We start from the raw sequence: 20,793 nt of genomic DNA, 5'->3' as shown, positions 1-20,793 counted from the left end.
GGAGTCCAAGGGCTGCCCTTCATTCATGAGCAATTTTGCAATAACACTGACCTATTTCGTGTTTTATTTTGAAAATAATTCCTTTACACCAGAGTCATGACACATAGATTTAACTGTTTTCCCATATACACATATACACACATATATGTATATATTCCAATATATGTGTGATATATATTCCCATATATGTGATATATATGCATATATACATATGCATATATATGAGAAAAACTATTATGACAAAAATAAAGAAATTAACAAGGCAAAGTTTAGTTTGGGACCAACAGACTATTTACTCTCCCTTTTATACCATTATTTCCCTCTACATTTTGCAACTGAGTGTTTTGGTAACTATAGTATCTTCTGGTGATGTATATTTTCCTCACTTATGCTATGCCTCAGGTAATAAGTAACATATCCGCAAACCATGTGGCCATATGTGACTTTAGATCAGCAGTTCTCAACCTTCCTAACATTGTGGAATACAGTTCCTCGTGTTGTGATGACCTCCAACCATAAACTTATTTTATTGCTACTTCATAACTACTTCTGCTACTGTTATGAATGGTAATGTAGATATCTGGTATGCAGGCTGTCTGATATGCGACCCCTGTGAAAGAAAGGGTCATTCTACCCCAAAGGGGCCACGACCGACCCCCAGGTGAGCAATACTGTTTAGTTGCATTTAATTTCCTTGGACATTTGGAACTTGAGATGGCACAAGAGGCCAGGTTTTATTTCACAGATCTCTTTTCCTGTTTGGCGCACATTTTCCTGACTTATTTATAAAGCCACAAATACACTCGATGAAAGAGACACTTTTGACCAACATCAAATTCTTGGGTGTGAAGTGCAGCCACGAATCTGTCTGTTTTAGAAACAGTCTTAACACAACCACTTGATATACTTTTATATACTAACCCAGAGTTAATATGTAAACTAATGCCAGTCATGCCAACCTTGGCTGGATGATGAAGGCCTGAGCTTTGTCTGTGAGGTTTTGTGCTAACATAGCTAACGGATGTTTATGTCCTCTGGGCTACATTGTGCGTGGCAGATGACTGCAGGCCGCTGTCATACTCTGCTGTCACCTGTCACTGAAGAGTCTGGGGAAGAGGGGACCAACAGTGAGATTTCCTCTCCACCTGCCTGTCGCTCCCCATCACCTGTGGCTAACACGGAGGCGGCTGTTAACCAGGTACCTCCCACTTGTCCTTCCCACACTGTGAGCTCTCGATGGATACAGTTCTCCGTTTGCCATCCCCATTGGGCTGTGGCTATGAGTCGCCAGTTTCACTGAATTTGGGACCAGAGGCCGTATCATTAAGTGTGGTAGTCACATAAATTATGGTTGTCATGGAAGGTGAATATGTCGCCACCCCAACTGAGCTACTGGTCGGTGAAGTGAGCAAAAATTAGCTCACAAAAATTATAGCTCAGTATAAACAAACTCATCCACCATGCAAATTAAAGCCCAAAGAAGGTCCCTTTAAGGCCTTATGGCTTCCTAAAGCAATCCTAGGCATGCGGTACTGTATCCCAAAGGAGAACACAGAAGTATGATTCTACGGCTCAGTTAACATGCATGGAGGACTGCGGTAACACTAACCAGGTCCTACTTTAAATAGCAAACCTTGATTCATATGAGACTTTTAGTTTCTATAACGTGAAGATGTGCCTTGTTATAGGCCACATTTTAACATATCTTACACTAAATATAACATAGTCTAAGTGGTGTGCCAAAACATTTAGTGAGATGTATATGATATAAGCAAAATACTTTCAAAATAACCAAAACTTTTAATGTGAATGTGATAAGCGGTGATGTATTTTTAGCCAAAACAAATTTTGACAGATTTTAATGATGTTTCTAAGAAGTTATGTAACTGCTCGTGAGCTGAGATAATATTGAGAGGAGGCACTAATTAGAGAAAGTTTCTCGTAGACAGCGCTATAAATCCATCACTTAAGAAAAATGTTTCTTTTATTATGTCACTTTAATTTTAAGGCCAAAGGGTTCAAAATGGACCTTCTGTGATAAAGAGAACAGGCCTCCAAATTAAAAAGGTCGTAAAGTTGCCAAGACATTTAGATGGTATGACAGTCTATTGGTAGAGACTGATACAGTTCTGGGGAAATTCTTAAGTCATCCATTCAGGAGACGCATTCTTAGCTGGCTGTGGTGGCTCCCACCTGTAATGCTAGCCCTTAGGAGGCTGTGGAGGCACGTTTACCATGAGTTCAAGACCAGCTTAAGAGCTAGGCAGTGAGTTTCCCTCTGCCTTGAGTGAAAAAGCCCAGGCTCAAAACTAACAAATCAAATCAAAACAAAAGACCTCTGAGCATGCCAGACACAAGACTTTCTGTCTTATGCACAGAACAGAAAAGTCAACAAGAATTAAATAATAACAAGAGTGATAAGAGGAAATTAACAAGAAAAGGAGAAGTTCAGAGCTCCCGGGGAGAGTTCTGTTGCCCAAGTTCTGAATTAAAAATATGAATTACTCATCCTTGGATGATACGGTTTCTTTCCTGTGGTCATGGATGTCCTTAGAACTAGAGGAGATGGATTATAGTCAGCTGGCGGTATATCAAAATGATTACATAATATTCTTAAACTTTCAAGTGGAACAATTAATACTGATCTTGACACTGTATGCTGTGGAAGTATATGCCTTTTCTAATATTTTCTATTTTTGTGCTCCATCTTGGTCAACACTTTCAATGTACATGTGAGGTTGTCCAGTACGTCATCACAAAAACACATTCACGATTTTCTTGTTATTAGTTGATATCAGTGATAATCACATCTTACAATGAGCTAGATTAGGCTTCCTGCAGCTTAGTTTTTACAAGTCTCCTCCATCACAAGATGTCAGTTAAAATCCATTGTTAGGCAAACATCCAGGCAGGGACCCGACCCCTCTTAGTAGAAGTGACCTCACCTGGGCTAAGGCAGGGGGCTGGACTTGGAGGATACTAAATAGCCAATGGGGTCTTTGCATTGTTTAATCAAACAAATCTCTAGGCCACATCAGTTGGCTGAATGTTCCCAGAGTACAGTGGAAATCAGTGAGAGACTGACAGCCTGGGTAGCAATGCACTAGATTTCAGAACTAGTTTTGAAACTCCAGGAGCTTCTAGAGGATGCCCTTTAGCTCCAGTTTCCAGACCGCCAACGCTGTACAGCACAGAATGTACACAGCCGTCCAAGGGAGAGCCAGATATAGTTAGTTAACAACATCACATCCGTGAAGGGGCTCTGTGCTCTCTCTTTCTGTAAGTAGATCTCTGTTACATAACAAACAGATTTCCCCCTCACAGTCAGGGTGTTCCCTCCTCTGACTGTGAGGGAGGAGAGAAACAAGGAGGCGTCCTCAGAGTTTGCCACAGGCTCCTTCATCTCCCTAGACACAAGCTGTCATCTGGATTCCACAGAAGAGTTGAGGCAGATGCTGTGTCATGTTGGTGGCCTCCAGGTCAGAAGCTTCGTGAGACCACAGCTCTTCAGTGTCAAGCCAGCTCTCTCTGGGGGTTTCCTCAGCAGCTCCTGAGGAAACGAAAATGAATAGCAACACACAGTTACAAGCACTAAATGGGATGTTTAATTATAACTAACTTTTAAGATTGGGAGAAATGTGGATCAAATTGGAGCCAAATTTGTCCAGATTTATTTCCTTGGGCATCTTAAGCTTAGACACATGAGCACCGAGACACACATTTTTAACCGTGATTCCTCGCTGTACGAAGCATCGATGGCAGCCATTGTTTATGGGTTTCTTAGTGATTGTGATTTACTCCTTGAGTTCTGGTAGCTCTTGCATAACAGACCCAAGTTCCTCATATACAGAAGATGATGGGCTTTCAACTCTACAAGAGACCAGTTGTCAGGTAGGCATGAGCCATATACACATAGGACCAAAAAAAAAAATTTTTTTTTTTTGGTAACAAATTGCACTCTAGCTCTTTGGGGGTCTTATTCATAATTGGGTATGTACTTGAGAAATTTTATGTTACTTAAAGCTGGAGTTTGTTTTTTCAAGCTGGTGACAGCAATAGGCTTATAGTTCCACCATATCCAGTATTCCAAGACTCCTGCTGATTCTCAGTCCATGAATGGAGCCACACCCACTGTTCTCTCTTACACATTACATTCCTACCAAGAAATTATTTTTTAAATTAGGGAAAGTAAGAGATATCCAACAACAGTAGTAAGAGGGAGGATTTATGTTAGTGTACCCACTTGAAACTTATATTTTTTACAGGGTAAGCATTATGGAATATTCCATTTAAGATTTCAAGATCCCAGTTAACTACAGGTCACTGAAAGTGTGGAGAATATGAGAACATGGGTGACTACTGTGCCACTTCTAGTGTCTATAAAGTGAATCTAGGTACAAGATTCATTCCGCAAAGCCCCCTGCCTGCTATTTTGCTGAACACACACAATGTGCTCAGAAAGCAAAGCCTCAGGCGTTATGGCTGTCATTAAGAGGCTCAGAATTTTGTGTGCAAAGGCAGATGATGGAGCTAAGAGGGTGGCAAGTGGCCTGAAAAGGGGAGCCTCATGTGATGGGAGACCCCAGAGGCAGCAGCCAAGCCAGGTGGTTATAGGTCTGTGTCAGACCTGACCCCATTGGCTGTAAGGGAAGGAAGCCTTGTGAGGTCTGTGGAGGATGTTAGGATAGGAGCAGGGGGAGGGGACTTTCTCAGGTAAAAGGGACCCTATGTGGGAACCTGGAAGCAGAGAGAACATGTAAGCCACAGAGGCAGCAATTGCAAAGAGTCTCAGTATAATTGGAAACACTTAGATCGAGAAGGGGATGTGGGAGCCACACCATGGAGGATGTCTTAGGGTTTCATTGCTATGAAGAGACACCATGACCGAGGCAACTCTTACAAAGGAAAACATTTAATTGGGGCTGGCTTACAGTTTCAGAGGTTCAGTCTGTTGTCATCATGGCAGGAAGCATGGCAGTATCCAGGCACACGTGGTGCTGGAGGAACCAGACAACCAGGAGGAGACTAAATTCTGCAGGCAGACAAAGGAAACTAACAACTGCAGTGGGTGGAGCCTGAGCATAGGAAGCCTTAAAGCCCACCTACACAGTGACACACTTCCTCCAATAAGGCCACATCCCCTCCTATAAGGCCACACCTCCTAATAGTGCCCCTCCCTATGGCCAAGCATTCAGACCACCACAAAGGAGCATATAAAGGAATTTATGGCACATGAATGACTCAGGACTTTAACCAGCAGACATCAGTGAACCACTGAAGGAACTGAACTAGCACACATACACATGTTATTGAAAAAATAGAAAGTACATGGTGTCTTGATACAATAAACGACATACACACATATGTATATGTATATCAGACATACAAGAAATTAAAAGACAGTCAAAACCATGAGTTTTCCACTGTAACTTTGCTGATTTCTCACATATTTCCAATAAATAAATAGATGGATGTTGGTTTTTTTGTTGTTGTTTTGGTTTTACTTTTCAAGACAGGGTTTCTCTGTGTAGCCCTGGAACTAGCAGCTGTGTCCAGAACTTACTTGGAATAGATTATTCTAGATCAATGGACACACTAGAAGTATGTGGGGATTGGAATTGGGAGGTTAGTATACTGGCTAGTTTTGTGTCAACTTGACACAGATGGAGTTATCACAGAGAAAGGAGCTTCAGTTGAGGAAATGCATCCAGGAGATCCAGCTGTAAGGCATTTTCTCAATTAGTGATCAAGGGGGAAAGGCTCCTTGTGGGTGGAACCATCTCTGGGCTGGTAGTCTTGGTTCTATAAGAGAGCAGGCTGAGCAAGCCAGGGGAAGCAAGCCAGTAAAGAATATCCCTCCATGGCCTCTGCATCAGCTCCTGCTCCCTGACCTGCTTGAGTTCCAGTCCTGACTTCTTTCAGTGATGAACAGGAATGTGGAAATGTAAGCTGAATAAACCCTTTCCTCCCCAACTGCTTCTTGGTCATGATGTTTGTGCAGGAATAGAAACCCTGACTAAGACAGTTAGTTACCTTGTTGCTGTGACAAAATGCACCACAAAGCAACTTTGGAGAGAGATGGCTTATTTTGGCTTTCAGTTCCACAGGGATCTGGTCTCTCATGGTGGGGAAGACAGAGCAGCCAATAGGAAGGCAAGGGGAGGTGAAGGGGGCTAAACGGTCTGGTCACATCTGTATCCAGAAATCAGAGAGAACACAGAAAGTGGTGCTAGCTATAAAGCAATGCATTTTATGTGTGTACTATGTTCCAGTGCACTGTGAACATGGAGTGTATGTGTTTTCTCTGTGTGTATTGTATACTGTGTGTCACATGTGTGCATTTTATGTGTGACACACACATGTGCAAAGTAAATTTGGACAGATGGAGACAGTGACCGAGAAAGGGACCAGCAGCCATGTTGCTGTGGCATCATACTCATGAGGGACTTAGCTGGAAGCTTCAGCAGCAACAACAGGATGGGTAGAGGGTGAGATTCACTCTCAGTGTTGAGCCAATGCATATATTAGATATTACCTGTTCCAATTTCAGAGCACGGGAGGAGATGTCAGCTAGAGTCCCACTCCCGGGCTGATCTAGTTCTACTGAATTACCACCCTTCTGACCTGAGACAGGCCAGCCCCCCAGATATCAGACTACCTCCTTCGATTACGTTTTCCTGTGTGGCCACAACCTTTGCAGATTTTCTCAATAGGTGATTATCAGCAGGGCTCGGTGTTTTAAATCATCATAATTACCTCCAATAGCACAGCGGCAAAAGCAATGAGCTTTAAGATAGCAACTGACACTGCTCTTGCGGCAGACAAACACTGCTCCCAGCTTAAGAGTCAGATGAGTGCTCATAGAAACCATTGAACACACAAACTGGGAAAAAGGTTCAGCCGGCAAGTGCCTACCAGGAGACTACGGCCCCAGTATATAAAAGCCAGGGAGGGTGGTGCACATCTGTAAAACTGGCACCTGGGAAGCAGAGATGCTGGGTCCCTTGGAAGTCAGCCAGTCAGCCAATCTCAGTCACTGAGTTTTCAAGTTCAGTGACAGGCTCTGTTTTGACAAATAAGATAAAGGCTGATCAAAGAAGACAGCAAAAATTAACCTCTGGCCTCCACATGCCAGTGCATGCATGTGAACACACACATGTACATATACCACACACACACATACACATGTTATTGAAAAAATAGAAAGTACATGGTGTCTTGATACAATAAACGACATACACACATATGTATATGTATATCAGACATACAAGAAATTAAAAGACAGTCAAAACCATGAGTTTTCCACTGTAACTTTGCTGATTTCTCACATATTTCCAATAAATAAATAGATGGATGTTGGTTTTTTTGTTGTTGTTTTGGTTTTACTTTTCAAGACAGGGTTTCTCTGTGTAGCCCTGGATGTCCTGGAACTTGCTCTGTAGACCAGGCTGGCCAGGGACTCAGAGATCCACTTGCCTCTGCCTCCCAAGTGCTGGAATTAAAGGGTGTGCCACCACTGCTAGGCCTAGACTGATCTTTTAAAATTATTAGTTTCTTAGATTTTTTTGTACCATTTAATATTTGAAGTAATTATATTTTTGTGTGAATAATTCACTCACAAATAGTAAAATATGGCCTCATTTACAAAATTAATAGCTCTAGATTGATTCATTTTTGAGACAGTCTCCTCTAGCCCAGGCTAGCTTCAAACCTGGTATGTCCCCGAGAGTATCCTTGGACTCCTCCCAATCCTCCTGCCTCTCCTACATTTATCTTTAAAACAAACAAACACACAAACACACAAACAACAAAAAAACCCTTTCAATACTTATTCAGAATGTTAATCAATGTTGTGAACTACATTTTGGGAACTAGATCAGGTAGAGCCCATTCCTTTTCTATGTTGGTATAATATAGGCATAGTAGTTAATTAGAGGTGTACTAGCTAAATAGAGGTGCCCAATTAATTAAAATGTACTGGTTAAATGGAGTATACTGGTTAATTAGAGATGTATTGGTTATTTGAGCAGTGCTAGTTAAATAGAGGTATGCTGGCTAAGTACAGCTATTCAGATAGAGTAAAGATGTGCTGGTTAAATATAGATATTCTGGTTAAGTGGAGATGTACTGGTTAAATATCGATATTCTGGTTAAGTGGAGATGTGCTGCTTAAATATAGATATTCTGGTTAAGTGGAGATGTGCTGGTGAAATATAGATATTCTGGTTAAGTGGAGATGTGCTGGTTAAATATAGATATTCTGGTTAAGTGGAGATGTGCTGGTTAAATATAGATATTCTGGTTAAGTGGAGATGTGCTGGTTAAATATAGATATTCTGGTTAAGTGGAGATGTGCTGGTTAAATATAGATATTCTGGTTAAGTGGAGATGTGCTGGTTAAATATAGATATTCTGGTTAAGTGGAGATGTGCTGGTTAAATATAGATATTCTGGTTAAGTGGAGATGTACTGGTTAAATATAGATATTCTGGTTAAGTGGAGATGTGCTGGTTAAATATAGATATTCTGGTTAAGTGGAGATGTGCTGGTTAAATATAGATATTCTGGTTAAGTGGAGATGTGCTGGTTAAATATAGATATTCTGGTTAAGTGGAGATGTGCTGGTTAAATATAGATATTCTGGTTAAGTGGAGATGTGCTGGTTAAATATAGATATTCTGGTTAAGTGGAGATGTGCTGGTTAAATATAGATATTCTGGTTAAGTGGAGATGTGCTGGTTAAATATAGATATTCTGGTTAAGTGGAGATGTACTGGTTAAATATAGATATTCTGGTTAAGTGGAGATGTGCTGGTTAAATATAGATATTCTGGTTAAGTGGAGATGTGCTGGTTAAATATAGATATTCTGGTTAAGTGGAGATGTGCTGGTTAAATATAGATATTCTGGTTAAGTGGAGATGTGCTGGTTAAATATAGATATTCTGGTTAAGTGGAGATGTGCTGGTTAAATATAGATATTCTGGTTAAGTGGAGATGTGCTGGTTAAATATAGATATTCTGGTTAAGTGGAGATGTGCTGGTTAAATATAGATATTCTGGTTAAGTGGAGATGTACTGGTTAAATATAGATATTCTGGTTAAGTGGAGATGTGCTGGTTAAATATAGATATTCTGGTTAAGTGGAGATGTGCTGGTTAAATATAGATATTCTGGTTAAGTGGAGATGTACTGGTTAAATATAGATATTCTGGTTAAGTGGAGATGTGCTGGTAAATTAGAGGTGTGTTTGTTAAATAGAAGTGTACTAGATAGTTAGATGTTAACTAGAGACATACTAGTTAAATATGGGTGTGCTGGTTAAATAGAAGTATAACTGATTAAATAGAAATAAACCTGTTAAATAGGGGCTACTGCAAGAATAGTTTGCATTACCATTTTACCAAATATAAAATAAGAAGGTACTTTGGCAATGGGAAATGTTGATATACATTTTTTCATATTGCTGATATTACTAAAGCAATTGTAATGCACTTGTTATCTTTTAAATTCTTTATTTTTAAATGTTATTTTCAAGCGTCTCAGCCTACTGAGTTCACAGCACCAGCAATGAATGTAAATCTTAAGCCTTTCCATTGCATGAAGCATAGTTTCCTAAGCGCCCTGAACTTGCCTTTCCTTCACTCTGACACTCTACTCTCCACCCAGGACATTGCGTACTACCAAGCTCTGTCAGCCGAGGGGTTGCAGACAGATGCTGCAAGAATTCCCCCCAGTGCTGCTGTATCCCAAGAGTTGTATGAGCCAGGACTGGAGCCTTCAGCGACTGCCAAGCTGGGCGACTTACAACGTTCCTGGGAAACCTTAAAAAACGTGGTAAGTCTTTAAAGTGTTGAACTGTTCAAGCTCCTCAGACATCCATCGCTTTCAGTATCATCTTATGAAATACACGCAGAGTTACACATCTAGGAGACAGTCAGATGCCCTTGAGTAAAGCTGTGAGGAAAGAAATGTCACAACCTGCAAGATAAGAAGCAGGAAGCTGTTGGTAAGGTCTCTTTTCTTGTTCAGATCAGTGAGAAACAGCGGACTCTCTACGAAGTTTTGGAACGCCAGCAGAAGTACCAAGACTCTCTTCAGTCCATCTCGACTAAAATGGAGGCCATGGAGATGAAGCTAGGCGAGAGCCTCCAGCCCAGCCGGAGTCCAGAGAGCCAGATGGCTGAGCACCAGGTAAAAATAGCAATCCCAATGACTTCAGCTTCCTGCGAGATGGAATCAGAGTACACTGTAGCTGGCCTGTCAGGCTCCTCTTGGGGAGAACAGAGCAGCAGTTGGAGTGAGCAAGATTCCAAAAGGTGGGAGTTGCCACCACTCCTTCAGGGTGGGTGGGATCTAAGAAGGAAACAGAGGAAATCAGACCTGGATTCTAATTTTAGAAAACTACATGCGTTGGTGTTGCTTTGGGGCTTTTCCGATACTCGCTGTCTTTTCTTCTAGTTGCCAGATTGATTTTGTTTACTTATGAGCCATTGTTGTAAGAATAAATATGAAAATTATATCCCAAATTGGTCTCATCGGGGAATGCTCCCCAGATTTCAGTGGGAAAGAATTCTAAGTTTTCATCTTGTGTTGCTCTGACTCCAGTCATTTTTCAAAGCTTATGTACGTTAGAGAAAGTGTCAAGATCTATGTGAAGAAAGAGCTGATCCCATAAATCTAATTTAGAAAGATGCTACTCAAAAGGCAACAGCTTAAAATGTATGCTAAAATCACACATGGCAAGTGGGCACTGCCAATGAGACCTACTCAGTGCTTTAATGTCACTTATGTGGCAAAACTGAGGTCTAAGGATATGGAGATCTGCTTTAGTCTGGGTGCTGAGTCCACACGACATAGGAAAGTGCTGCACAATGCTAATTATGACCCAGCAGCATATGACAGTCCCCCCAAAAGCAGAGGGCAAGAAAGATCTTTTAAGTTGTTAATTGACCTATAGGCCCCATAGGTTGATGCATGGTGCTTTTTGCCTAGAATCCAGGTTCAGTTCCTAGCACCCTCCTGCTGGTTCACAACCATGTATAACTCTACTATCAGGGATCTGATATAATCTTCTGACCTCTATGGGTATCAGACACACAAGTGGTGCATATGTATGTATGCATACATACATATATACACACACACACACACACACACACACACACACACACGGAAAAACAGTCCTAGACATAAAAATCATTACATGTAACTGAACTAGAAAAAGCCAGGTGTGCAGTTCACATCAATAATTCTAGCACACAGGAAATGGAAGTGCAGTCCAGTACAACTAGATCCACTTAGGGGGACCCATCACAAAACAGAACAGGAGCTGGAGAGGTGGCTCAGTGGCTAAGAGCACTTCCTGCTTCCCAGAGAACCCTAGTTTGGTTCCCAGCACCCCTCTGAGAGATTCATGGCTATTCGAATCTCTCGCTCCAGAGGATCAGATGCCCTCTTCTGGCCTCTTCAGACAACCCCACACACGTGGCATTTACACAGAAACACATGTACACATAAATAAACACAAAATATGAATCTTAAGAGAGAGATAAAAGTGCAAAGTGACAGACATGTCTGTTAGAGACAGCACAGCTTATCAGCTTTAGAAATGAGGCTATAGGGCTGTGACTCACGCATACACACACACACACACACACACACCACTGCTCTACTCTCCATTTGGACTCTACTATAAACGTGGACTTCATGGTTTGCTCAAATGTGCTGTCTAGTACAAGTGCTTTCTTGTGCAATACACGGCCTTTCACTTTAAGATAAAAATGTACACATTCCATCTAAAGATGGCATATTGAGAAATAGTGGTTTCAGGCTTTTGAAACTCCTGTAACCTCTTAGGGTAGGTATTAAATACACAGGATAGACCTATTTTAGACCTTTTGACAAACTATGTTTTAGATACACTAGAGTGCCCCCCAGTCTGCCCGGCTTGGGAAACATGGCTCCAAACATGGCATATGATCTTCTATTAGATCATAACAGTCATGAGGACGATCCAGCACTCACGTGACTATTGCCACACTGTTCTCTCTGACTGCCATCCATTGTCTTGCTAGAGTACTGTCACCTCCAGACATCCCTGTCCCTTACTAGAGGGGCCATAATGTTATGTCCTTGCCTGATGGTCCTGTTTTCCTTCAGGCATCCAAAGAGAATATGGAATGAGTTATCTAGGAGCAGTATTTATCAGGGTAATTCAAGAGCCACACATATTATTGAGAACCAGTGATCTGGGAGAAGGTTTAAATAGTTTCATTCTGTCTATCTTTAGGTTATCTCTACCTCTTTTGGAGGCTTATCATCCCTATAAACCTAGGAAACTGACCACAGTTTCCCCAACACCCAGCTAAAATTGTACATTATTGCTGCTTATTATGAATCAGAAAGACATCAGATAACTTCTCTTGCAGCTGAAGCCATGACTTTCTGTCCTTTGCTGTTCCTGAAGACAGTGCCTCCCATCACCACAGTGAGACAACATAGCTCATTTAATGACGAACGCAAGCTAGACATCAGAGCTTAGGTAGCTTATTAATGGCCTAATGGAGGGTGAGGAGACACAGAGCACAAGCAATTTGGTGCAGTTGTGTATATACCCTGCACTCTAGCTTCTTCTTCCTGGGCCATCTTTGTTCGCTTCCAATGTCTGTTCCTAAGTTCTACAAATTCTGGGACAAAGCTGCCTACACGAAGAGCTAGTGCCAACACGCTATCTAAATCTGTTCCTGGAGTCGGGAACAGTCCTTCATTATAGATCTTCTATTTCTAAATTCCAGCTGAGCAGTGGTGGAGAAGTCCCGGATGCTTTTTTATACTTTAAAGGAATTGATAGAGAGGCTTTGCTTCTTATTTTCCTGCACTCTGTCATAAGGATTATTTCTTTTTGATCTAATTCTTACAAGGTTCTCAGCCTGTGGGTCTTAACCCCTACAAGGGTCACAGGTCAGATATCCTGCATATCACATATTTATATTATAATTAGTAATAATAGCAAAATTACAGTTATGAAGTAGCCACAAAAGTAATTTTATGGCTTGAGGTCAGCACAGCAAGAGGAACTGCACTAAAGGTTTGCAGCATTAGGAAGGTTGGGAACCACTGCTCCAGACTCTTGCCTCAATGTGCTTCCTCGGTTTGGTTGGTGCTTTCAGGCCCCTCTCTCTCCAGTTAGGCTCTCTGTGATGTATAATGGGCGCAGGACCCAGTGCAGTTCAAATGATGGTGATGTATGTTTGAAGTTATACCCTGTGGTTGGAATTTGAGCCATTTTCTATGTTTTTTTCATAAAATTTTATTGATACTTGTGAATTTCACATCATGCACCTAATCCCTTCTTCCCATATCTGCCCTCCACTCTATAACCCCCCAAAAAGAAATAAAAACAAAATTAAAAGCAAACAACAACAAAGCCCCTCACCATGGAAGCTGCGGTGTGTCATAGTGTGTCACACAATCTGCCCTTTTGCCCAAACAGCTTGCAGATGCTCATTGCAATGAGTCATTGGTCTGGTTTGAGGCCTCTGGCTTCTGCTCTGCTGCCAATGCTGGGTCTTCGGAGACTCCTCTCGGATATCCTGCTGTGGCCCTGAGTCATGGAGACCCTGCAGCTTTGGATCTGCAGGATCAGCCCTTTCACATACCTGAGCAGCTCAGAGGTGGGGTAGGTGTTATGCAGGGCCAGCTCAAAGTCCTGGATCTGAGCCTGGGTGGTAGCTCAGTTTGTCAGCCTGCCAGCTTTCCCAGGCTGCCCAGGTAAGGGGTGGGGTGCCGGGCATTTGGCATCTTTGCCACACTCAGCTCAGTGACAGGCCTTGGGACGAGTTCTGAGGCTATTTTATTCTAACAAATAAATCATGGAAACAATTGTACTCAGAGGTATAGCCTGGGACTGAGTGGAGTCACTGTTTTCTTTTGGAATGGAATAAGTTCTGTGTGGCCCCACTATTAAAGGATTGGGCTTCAGTGAAGCTCCAAGTATACGTGTGTGTGTGTGTGTGTGTGTGTGAGAGAGAGAGAGAGAGAGAGAGAGAGAGAGAGAGAGAGAGAGAGAGAAAGAGAACACAACTCCTCATTACTTAAATCTCAGTGGATTTGGCAGATCAGAGGTACAGTGAAGTCACATATATAAAATATGAACTGATCAAATCCTCCATCCTGGCCCCTCCCCCTTTGTCAGATCCCTTTCCTGACTTCTAGTAATCTCTAGCCACTTGTCTAACTCTGTTCCTGTCGCTCGCATGTCCTCTTTATCACCACGCGTCAGCGCCGACCCAAAGAAACCTCCCTCTCCCCCTCCTCTCACAGTAGTTGGATCAGCTCCTGTGGGCCAGCTGCTGGCCATGAGCTCTTCTCTGAATTATGAGACTGAAGGTGTGTTTAGCTTCCAGATGGATGTCTTTACATATTACAAAATGAAAACCACGTAGCAAAATTAGTTAAAGCATACAACTCATTGACATTTAAAATGGTTATATCATACAAGCACCACCTCTCTCTGTTTGTAAAATGTTTTCATCACTCCAAATAGTATCTTCCTGGTTGTCACCAAGCTTGGATGCTGGGCCAGAAGTTGGGCAGGGAGGACGGCCTGAGCAGGGCAGAACTGACAGTTCCAAGGAGCCAAACCACGCTTTTTCTTACTGCAGATTATTCAGAGAAGGAGAGAAGGAGATAGAAGCAGAAGCCAGGGACGTCACCACACCCCCGATCAGCCGAATCTACTGAGATTTAATGAGGACTTGTGTTTTTTCTTTCTGGTCATTTCTTATGTGAATTAGGCACCAACTGTATTATGAGTTAGAAATAATTCACTTAGATGTATCGAACACCCCCTAGGCCAACAGCCAAAAGACTAGCTTTTTATAAATATATGATTTGAAAGTAACTGGGGGTGAATCACCAGCATGGTGTGGAGAAAACAGAAATATTATTGTGAGCTATATAAGAAAAAAGGGAGTGGGGAGTAGATTAAGAGACATCTAGCCCATGTGTAGCGCGAGAATTGGAATAATAACAGGTAGGAGGAAGGCACTGTATGCACAGCTGTGAGAAGGTGGAGGAGAGTGAGGGGGAGGATGAGTGTGGCTTACAACTGCAGAAGAGGAGGAGACATAATGAGGCCTGTTCTCTAATTATAGAGGAGGCTAAAATCTGAACAAATAATACAGAGTTTTTATTTTTTGACAATTGGGTCTTCAGCAAGTGATCATAATTAATAATGCATGACACTACTTTGAATGAACAATTAAGAGAGTCAGTCTATAATGTCAATGAGATCTCAAAACTCCTTCACCCCCAAGTCTGGGCATGTTGCTGGTACCTATAAATAATGAGGCAGGGATTGCACATTCAAAGGCACCCATAGATTATATGGCTCGATAAAAGATGTTGCAAATATAAAAAAACTATATCTCAACAGAACAGAAGTTCTCCTTGGGTGCAGTGGCAAGGATATACAACCCCAGAATTTGTCAGGCAGAAGCAGGAGAATCAGGAGTTTGAGGCCATTCTCTTACACAACAAATTGGAGGTCTGATCTATGTAGTCCCTGTTTCAAAACAAACAACCAAAGAAACACAAGCAAATGAACAAACAACCCCCATCCTCCACACCCAGGAAGGGAGAAGATAGCTAAAGTTGAAAAATAAGGGGGCTGAAGAGATAGCTGAGAACACTGACTGCTCTTCCAGAGGTCCTGAGTTCAATTCCCAGCAACCACATGGTGACTCACTGTAATGAGACCTGGCACCCTCTTCTGGTGTGTCTGAAGACAGCTACAGTGTACTCATATACACTTAAAATAAATAAATCCAAAAAAAAAAAAGAAAAAAAAGAAAAGAAAAAGAGAAAAAGAAGTCCTACCACTTAGAGAACTGGTTCCCAACCTTCCTAATGCCTTTAATACACTTCTTTATACACTTCTTTAATAACCCCCCTTTAGTACACTTCTTCACGCTGCAGTGACCCCCAATCATAAGATTATTTTTATTGCTGTAACAGTAATTTTACTACTGTTACAAATCATAATGTAAATATCTGATAATCAGGAGATCTGATCTGTGATTCCTAGAGGGACCTCCACCCCCAGGCTGAGAACCACTGACTTACAGAGATTACAGAGCTCTAAGGATGAAGAGAGAGCATCCTTTGCACAGCAGTGAGCTTCCAAGAACAGATGCATCTGGCTCAGAGCAAGATTATACTGCAAGGTAGAAAGGGGAGAGAAGGGAGGGGCAAGGCAAGAAGGAAAGGTGGTGGTACCTCCATTTGTACACACGCTGGGAACAAAGGAGTGTGATAAATTAAACTGGATTATAGTAGACCTAAGTACGAAGTTAGCATTAAAAAAGAAAAAGATAAATGAACTCTTATGATGCTGCTGACCATAGTGCCACAGTGATTAGATTTTTCTTAATTTCTGACCCATCATATACCAACAGTTTTTCAAATTAAATTCTCATCTTGTCATGATGATGCCAGATGGTTGTAAAGTTTCTTAACACGTGTTTTCCATATTCCTATCTCCTCATACACCTGTCTAGAAGCTTTTGAAAAAGTAACACCATTCCATTTATTAACCATGTTCTCATTTGTTTTCGTTTAAGTCCTGGGGAGCCTATGGGCTATAGGATGCTAAGCCCTATTTCTGCCACTGAAGCTACTTAACATTCCTTACTCAATATCCCTTTTAAAGATAGGGTGCCACATGATAATCCTGATGCAGGAGGCCAAGTTTTCTCAAACAGAACACCCAAAGCTCGAACTATTAAGGAAAAAATATTATTCTGTAATCATATTTAAAACTTCTGTTTTAGCTGGGAGTGGTGGTCCATGCCTTTAAGTCCCAGCAAAGGCAGGCGGGTCTTTGGGACTTGGAAGCAAGTTGGCAGTCTTACATACAGTGAGTTCCACCATGACAGCCAAGGCTACACACTGGGGCTAGGCTCAAGAAAACAAAACAAATCTAAAACACAACTTTCTTATCTTCAAAAGAAGGCACCATTGAAGAAATCTTGTTGCTAATGGAGAAACCAACACTGCTGGAGCAGACATCTATAGTACAGGGAAGCAAAAGCAGCCTAGGAAGGAAAGACTCCAGGGAGATCAGGCAGAGACCACCACAGAGGCCACCACAGAGGAGGATTCTGTCTTAGGCATCAACAACACGAAACTACAGAATGAAACTCCAGAGGCTTCTACTAGGAACCCAGGAAAAAGTTCGAAACTACAGTGATTCACAGAGCAGTTGGCAGTGGGATAGTAAACAAAGCTGAAAGTGAGCAGCTCTCCCCAGGGAGAGTAACCCCAGAGTAGCTCTCTGTCCACATAGCAGCTTATTCACAGAAATGGCAAGCCTAGGGCAGACATGTTTGCCTAACCACGGGTGACTGGGAAGCCTGGAGGTAACCACAGAGAAGAAGTCAAAAGGGCCTTGCCATGGTCTGGAAATTCAAGTTATTTCCTGGTCGGTATGGTAGCACCCTGGGGGTCTACAGCTTGTGCAGAACCAGGGAGCCGTGCCCCCACTTCCTGTCTAGGTCTATGTGATATCTTGGACGTAACAATCAGTTAAAATTCAGTTGGTCACACTATTAGGGAAGAGAGGTGTTTCTTTCTTGTTCATTTTACAATTATTTTAATGTAATCAGTTTTTAAATGCAATTATTTTAATTCTTTAATATTATTTTAATTGTTTTAATATTATCAACCTCTGAGGAGGTACTGTGCCTACTGTGATGTCTGCAGTCTGTGGAAGAACTAATACAAGCAAAGGTATTAGTTTGGTCTGTGCTACATGTTGCTTCACTGGGCCACAGGTATCTTTCCTATACTACCTAGCTTTATGATAGGCCGTTTAATTTCTAAGTAGGAATTTTCTGTGTGAAGACCCCAGTCTCAAAAAATCACAAAACTAAATAAAAGGTAAATAGATGGAGTTGGATGGTTGGATGGATGGGTGGATGGTGACCTATATAGTACTGGGGATGTACCATTAGTAGCCTGACTGCCTAAGGATGCACAACCCCTACGTCAAATCCTAGGAGCAATGGAACAGAGAATTTGGTAGTGTGAGCTTGCAATCTCAGTGGAGGCAGGGAAGACCAGGATTAAAGTCACCCTAAGCTATAAAGAGAGTTTCAGGGCAGCCTGAGCTACAAGAAACCCTGTCTCAAAAACAAAAACAGGGTTGGGTGTGTTGTTCCATACCTTTAATCCCAACACCAGGGAGGGAGGTATCTAGTCTACGTGAGTTTTAGCCCATCCAGGGCTATATAGTTAAGACTTTATCTCAAAAACAAACCAGACCAGAATTAAGGAATAGATAGTAAGTTAGTCATTTCAAAATTCTTTTCCTTTTAAGGGCAGGGCTGGGAGGCAGGATAGATAAGGTGGCATTTAGGAGTTACTTTAAATCACTCTTGTTTAAGGGTTAATGCAGAGAGCTTTGTTATCTTGTGTGGTGACACTAGACAGTTTGCGGATTTGATTGTTATCTCTTCATTCTTGGAATGCTGACAAACGCATTGCTCTATATCTGGTGACAGGGAATTTCAGCAAAGTGACTACGCCAATTTGGGTTTTTAATCTTTTGTTTTGTGGGCCAGTGAAGGAGCCTATCCTAAAAGTAGAGCCATCATCTGTAATTGCTATTTAAAGCTACATACTATGATTGCCATGCCATTGAACTGTGCGAGCTGAGTGAAGTGGCTGGGTTAGGGGTCTGCCTTGGAGGTGGTCAGCTTCGGAAAGCATCTGGAACCTTGGCAGACAACTCTGGAGAAAGCCAATGGCCTGGAAGTCAGTCCCAGAAAACTGTGAGCTTTTGGGTTAGATACAGAAGGAAGAGAATGAATGTGGACGGACTTGAAGATTCCTCTCCTGTTACGAATGGGCGTGGTGGAAACCAGAAATGCTAGTTAATTTGTTGGAAGCCATGTAAGCTTAGTTTAAGTTAGTCCCCAGCATCCAGGTCAGAACTGTCCCAACTTCCAGCTCCACAACGTCATTCTGAAAAGTTAAACTCAGTGACAGTCCTGACCTCTGGCTCAGCCGATGACATCAAAGTGAGAGTCTGCCATTGCCCCCAGTGGGTGTGTGGTGGCAAGGCCTGAAGTCCTCAGTCAAGAGAGTGATCCCACAGTCTTCCCCACAGGCCCTGATGGACGAGGTGCAGATGCTACAAGACGAGATCAATGGGCTCCAGGTGTCTCTTGCTGAGGAGCTGGTGGCCGAGTCTCAGGAGTCGGACCCTGCGGAGCAGCTAGCTCTGCAGTCCACGCTCACTGTCCTGGCTGAGAGAATGTCCACCATCAGGATGAAAGCAGCTGGCAAGCGGCAGCTTCTGGAGGTAAATGGGGTCTTGGAGGGGTTTCAGGTCCCACTTCTGAATCAAGCTTTAGCTTCTGTTAGCAGTTCTGGGTACCAATGTGAACCACATGGGTTTTGCTGTTTAAATTACTGGTATCCTCTTTGATAGATGTATTTTTCAAACTTTTACTCTTTCCCTCTCCCCCTCCTTTTCCCCCTCCCTCTCTCTCCCCTTCCTTCTACCTCCCTCCCTCTTCCCTCCTTTTCTCCTCCCTTCTGCTCCCCCTCCCCCTTCCCCTCTCCCTCTCCCCCTTTCCCTCTCCCCCTCCTCACTCACACCCTGATAAACGTGTCTGCCCTCATATCTCCATAGTCTCACATGTTCTTATTCCCATCAGACCCCTTTGTCTGCCCAAAAAGTTTTACTTCTTGCCAAGCTAGGGGGATACCCAGGGGGCCCCCACCTGCTCAGAGAAGAAGGGGGGTGTCTGAGGAAAGGATTTAGGGAGGGGTTGACCTAGAGGGGGGCAATGAGTGGAATGTAAAGTGAGTAAATAAAAAATAAAATTACTTTTAAAAGTTTTACTTCTACTTTCATGTCATATATATGCCGAGTTTTATATATCTGTGTATGGGGACCACTGGAGAGAAGGGATATAGTAATTGTCTTTTGGCAATAAGCATAATTCACTTCATGTAATTACCTTCATTCATGTCAATCTTTCTGCTAATGATGTCATTATATTCTTACTTATGGCTGTAAATATTCCATTGTGAACACACACACACACCCCACACATGTATGCACTTCACATAACATTTTCCTTACCCATGATCTGTTGTTGGGCACCTAGGCTCGCTCTATAATTTGGCAGTTGTGAGTGTTGCAATAGACATTGGAGGGAGAGTGATCCTTACTGTTTCCCAGCCCTAGGAAGCTGGTACTACGTTTACCCCGGGGCTGGATCACAGCGCACAGTCACTCAGGATGTATCTATGGCTGTGCCCCAGAGGAGAGACACTGAGAATGCAGAGAGCTGGTCTTTGGTTGACTAGAGTCTCATGGACAGGAGCTGTAGATCTGAGCAATGGCTTGCTATGTTTAAGTAAGAGCCTACAATGAATAGAATTCATTCTGTGAGGCATAAACCTGTTCACCATTAGTCAATCCAGGCATATTAACTTGTGAAGATACTTTTTGACTTCTGTTGCCTGTGCTATTTGCTTTAAATATTATTTAATAGGTAGATTTTGGCAGCAATGATATATGTGGTAAAAATCAGCTGTTCTTTTCTTTATATTTTCTTCCCTATAATTATTGGCTTTTGGCACATGCGATGTTTATGCAGCTGCTTCTGCGATTCATTTGAGTGTGGGCTTCAGATGAGCTCTGAGAGCTTCTGGCTTCTCTTATCTCTGGATCATAATGTCCCCAATATATTTCTTATGCACACTGAATATTATT

At 42.3% G+C, this 20,793-nt stretch overlaps 1 protein-coding gene across 15 annotated transcripts in view; it reads left to right on the top strand.

Annotated features, from left to right (window-relative positions):
* The window catches only part of Syne1 (spectrin repeat containing nuclear envelope protein 1), a 504,890-nt gene that overhangs the window by 342,233 nt on the left and 141,864 nt on the right, over positions 1-20,793 (top strand). For 14 of the 15 annotated variants that reach the window (XM_085842609.1, XM_085842617.1, XM_085842615.1 and 11 more), the window contains 4 exons: positions 1,058-1,198; positions 9,669-9,836; positions 10,032-10,193; positions 19,174-19,368. In XM_085842609.1, the coding sequence (XP_085698735.1) occupies positions 1,058-1,198; positions 9,669-9,836; positions 10,032-10,193; positions 19,174-19,368 (666 nt within the window). The remainder of the gene's footprint in view (positions 1-1,057; positions 1,199-9,668; positions 9,837-10,031; positions 10,194-19,173; positions 19,369-20,793) is intronic. The other variant, XM_085842616.1, reaches the window with a different exon arrangement.

This window comes from Mus caroli, unplaced genomic scaffold (assembly GCF_978045245.1).
Source record: "Mus caroli unplaced genomic scaffold, Mus_caroli_1 scaffold_9, whole genome shotgun sequence".
NCBI classification, from domain to species: domain Eukaryota; kingdom Metazoa; phylum Chordata; class Mammalia; order Rodentia; family Muridae; genus Mus; species Mus caroli.
Note: the sequence above shows the minus strand (reverse complement) of the source record. Positions and strands in the feature narration are given on the sequence as shown.